Genomic DNA, 3,407 nt, shown 5'->3' on the forward strand with positions numbered 1-3,407 from the left:
AGATCAACCTGCACAGTGGCAACAGCGCCCCCTACAGTCACAAAATACGGTGGTCACAGAATTTGGTGTTACACCGGCAGTCGTCAGCTGGGGCTCCGCAGCGGCAGCCGTCCGCTGGGGCTCCGCGGCGGCGGCAGTTGTCGGCGGGGGCGGTAGACGTAAGCTGTGGCTCCGCAGCGGCGGCAGCCGTCAGCTGAAGGTCCGGGACACTGGACGCCGGCTCGTTGGTGGAGATCAGGGTGATCTGCAGGCTCCCTTCCAACTGGTAGAGCTCACGTAGGAGGTCTTTCATGCCAGGGACCTCGAAGAGCCACGGTTTTCTGGTCATGCAGTTCCTTATGAGGGCACAGATGGTTAGCCGACGCTCAGCATCCGTGGTCCTCCCCAATTGGGTAATGAACCGGGAGAGGGCGTACATCAGCTGCTCCAGCTCCGCTCCGCTGCTGTCGTTAAGTGCTGGGTCCATAACTGGCTTGATCATTCTGTTACGGTGGGGGGTGAGAAGAAAGGCGGTTGTGACCAAACAAAAACCCCAAATCATAACAAAATGTTATCTTTAAACTTAAGCTTAAACTTAACTTTAAACAAAACTAAATGCATATTTGAAAATCACAGTACAAATACAGATGTTAAATTAGTAATTGATAATAAAACAATCAAAAGAGTCTATGAAATTCGGAATATGGGGGTTGAACTTGAATACAAACTGTGCTGGAAGCCCCTCGTGAAATATCTGTGCATGAAGTTGGCCAGGAGTATTAGTATATTGAATACAACTAGATACATATTAAGCCAAAATACATTACATACTCTGTACTTCACACTTTTACCATATTTGTTATGTTGGGTGGGAGTTTGGGGAAATACCGTACCTACAAAAGTAAATTACAAAATATTTGCACATTGCAAAAAAGAGCAATCAGGATAATAAATCAAAAACATGAGCACATTAGTTGAAATTTATGGACATTGTTACATTCAAAACTGCACAATTTATGTTTAAAGTTCACGAAAATAATTTATCATGTAACATACGCCCAATGTTGAAGGAAAGAGCCGGGGGATATCATCTAAGAAGACATCATGAACTACTGTTAAAAGCATGTGTGTTTCAGTTTGTGGGGTGAGATTATGTGATGGACTAAACAATGACATCAAAAAGAGCCATACTATAATTTAGTTCAAGAAGGGATTATAAAAATCATAACTGGACCAATACAGAAAAGAAACCCAAACATGGAATGGACATGTCATGCAAAGGTATTGTTTGTTGTAAGTTATTGGGAGATCTGATACTCTATATGTGCATATCTTTTTACCTTGGAATAAGATGATTTTGTGAAATAGGGGTAATTTCAAACTGCTTCCACCTCCTCCTTCTAGAACTAATCCTTATATATATATCTGTTTTTATTGTATTTGTTAAATTCTGATTGTTTGTGTTTCATTCAGTGTTTTTTTTTTTTTTTTACTGTTGTTGTCTTGCAACGCTGTTGATTGTTGGAGATAAATAAATGAAATGAAACAACATAAATGGATAAATACATTTCATGTATTGTAGAAGCATATTTTGTAGCTTTGCATTATATGGTTTGTTAAATGTCCATTTTAAGATTTAAAGTTTTGCAGCATGAATCTTCTTTAAAAGTCTGACAACCACTTCTTTGATTTGAGGCAGACTCAGGCCATAAACTATAGGGTTATTTATGGGGGGGACCATCACATACTGTAAAGATAACACAACTGTGATGATAGGATTCATTTTATCAGCCTCAAATCGACTCAATGACAGCTCACAGAAGACAGAGAGAGAATAGGTGATGAATGTGATGATGTGAGGCAGGCAGGTCTGGAACGCCTTTCCTCTGAATTCAGACGAGCTTCTCCTGCAAACAAGCAGAATACGGAGATAGGTGTACAGGACAAAGTAGAGAGGGAGAAAGGCGGTTGTGACCAAAATAGACTGACCTACTATGTTGTTCAGAGTTGTGTCCACACAGGAGAGCTGAACCACAGGCCAGTTGGAACAGAACAGCCTATTCAGTTTGTGGCCACACAGCGGTAATCTGACAGTAAGATAGAGACAGAAACCCACAGCAAATACAGGGTAGAGCACGGCAAGAATCACAAGATGTGTTACCATCTTAAATGTTATTTTACTGTGATAGTGTAAAGGCTGGCAAATTGCAACAAATCTATCATAGGCCATGATGCTGAGGAAAGTCATCTCACATGATGCATAGGTGTAAATAACATATATCTGAATGAAACATAATGGACGTGAGATTAAATGAGTGTCAGACAGAATGTCCATCAGAAACCTGGGAAAGAAGCCGGCTGAGCCGTACAGAGAGTTAAAAGACAGACAGCAGATAAAAATATACATGGGCTGATGCAGAGACTTCTCCAGACAGACTGTCAGAATAATGACAACGTTAGCAGAGACAATAGTCATGTAGAGCAACAGACACAGACTGAAGACCAGATATCTGAGGGACCCAAAGTCTGCAAACAGAGTGAACTGAAAGTACAAAGGACTCAGGCTGTTGTTGCTCTTCATGTCTGCACAACAGCAGAGCTGGAAGAAGAGAAGTGAGAACAGATGGAGATACAGTAATTGAGACTAAAATGTTCACAGCAAAATGTCCTATTTTAACAGTAGACTCAACACTTAGAATAAATCTGCATTCATGTAAGTTGCATAAAGTGCACATTTCTAACAATTTTGATAGTTCAGAAAGACATATTCAAAAAATCGACATGGAAGAAAAAGGTTTTTCATTTTTCATTGACCAATATTAGAGTTGAATGAATGAAAAATAGATGTATCCAGGTTAACAAGGCTCATACATGACAGACATTCAAAAGGTTCTTCTCCACAAGTGACATATTTGCAATTACATTCAACCTTTGGGAAAAGCTTTTAGAGTAGTGAAGTTCTCCATTTTTGTGTTTTACAACAGCTGAAATAATCAGATGAAACAATATACTGTATATGGTGTTGATATGTGTCCTGTGGTCCGTCCAGTAGTTAAAAGACATTCAGAAAACAGTCTTTGCATCAGTGTATGTAAAGATTTAGAATAATACACAGCACCCTCCCCTGACTACAGCAGACTGAGGCAGCGGCTGGACCTTTATCCTGTTTTGCTGTCCCACTGAGAGCAGCAACCTGTACACACAGGATCCAAAGGGAGGGAAACAAAACAAACCCAAAGGAGGGACAGACAATGAGACAGTACTGGCAGATAGATACTAGAAATACTAGGATACTATATACTGTCATAAGCTGAGTTACAAGTTTATCAGTTGAGCAATGTGTAAGTGTTATGCACTAATGTTACCAGCAGAGGTCAATGTGGGTCTATTTGTGTGTGTGTGTGTGTGTGTGGGGGGGGGGGGGGGGG

General features: G+C 40.7%; 1 protein-coding gene and 1 long non-coding RNA gene across 2 annotated transcripts in view; one reads left to right on the forward strand and one right to left on the reverse strand.

Moving 5' to 3' along the window:
- Nucleotides 1–3,407, forward strand: part of LOC117953221 — a 17,077-nt gene that overhangs the window by 11,100 nt on the left and 2,570 nt on the right. The window lies entirely within an intron of this gene.
- Nucleotides 1,767–2,650, reverse strand: LOC117953217 (olfactory receptor 6N1-like). The gene is made up of 2 exons (XM_034886045.1): nt 1,969–2,650; nt 1,767–1,886 (listed from the first exon to the last, which is right to left on the reverse strand). The coding sequence occupies exons 1-2, from the start codon at nt 2,558–2,560 to the stop codon at nt 1,783–1,785; spliced, it is 696 nt and encodes a 231-aa protein (XP_034741936.1). The 5' UTR covers nt 2,561–2,650; the 3' UTR covers nt 1,767–1,782.

This window comes from Etheostoma cragini, chromosome 11 (genome assembly GCF_013103735.1).
Source record: "Etheostoma cragini isolate CJK2018 chromosome 11, CSU_Ecrag_1.0, whole genome shotgun sequence".
Lineage (NCBI taxonomy): Eukaryota > Metazoa > Chordata > Actinopteri > Perciformes > Percidae > Etheostoma > Etheostoma cragini.

What these genes read in the sequence shown, in the direction of transcription:
- LOC117953217 (XM_034886045.1), bottom strand. Translation starts at nt 2,560, where the DNA reads ATGAAGAGCAACAACAGCCTGAGTCCTTTGTACTTTCAGTTCACTCTG. An exon ending in AACTCTGAACAACATAGTAG is followed by an intron (nt 1,887 to 1,968) that starts GTCAGTCTATTT and finishes GCTTGTTTGCAG; the next exon opens with GAGAAGCTCGTCTGAATTCA.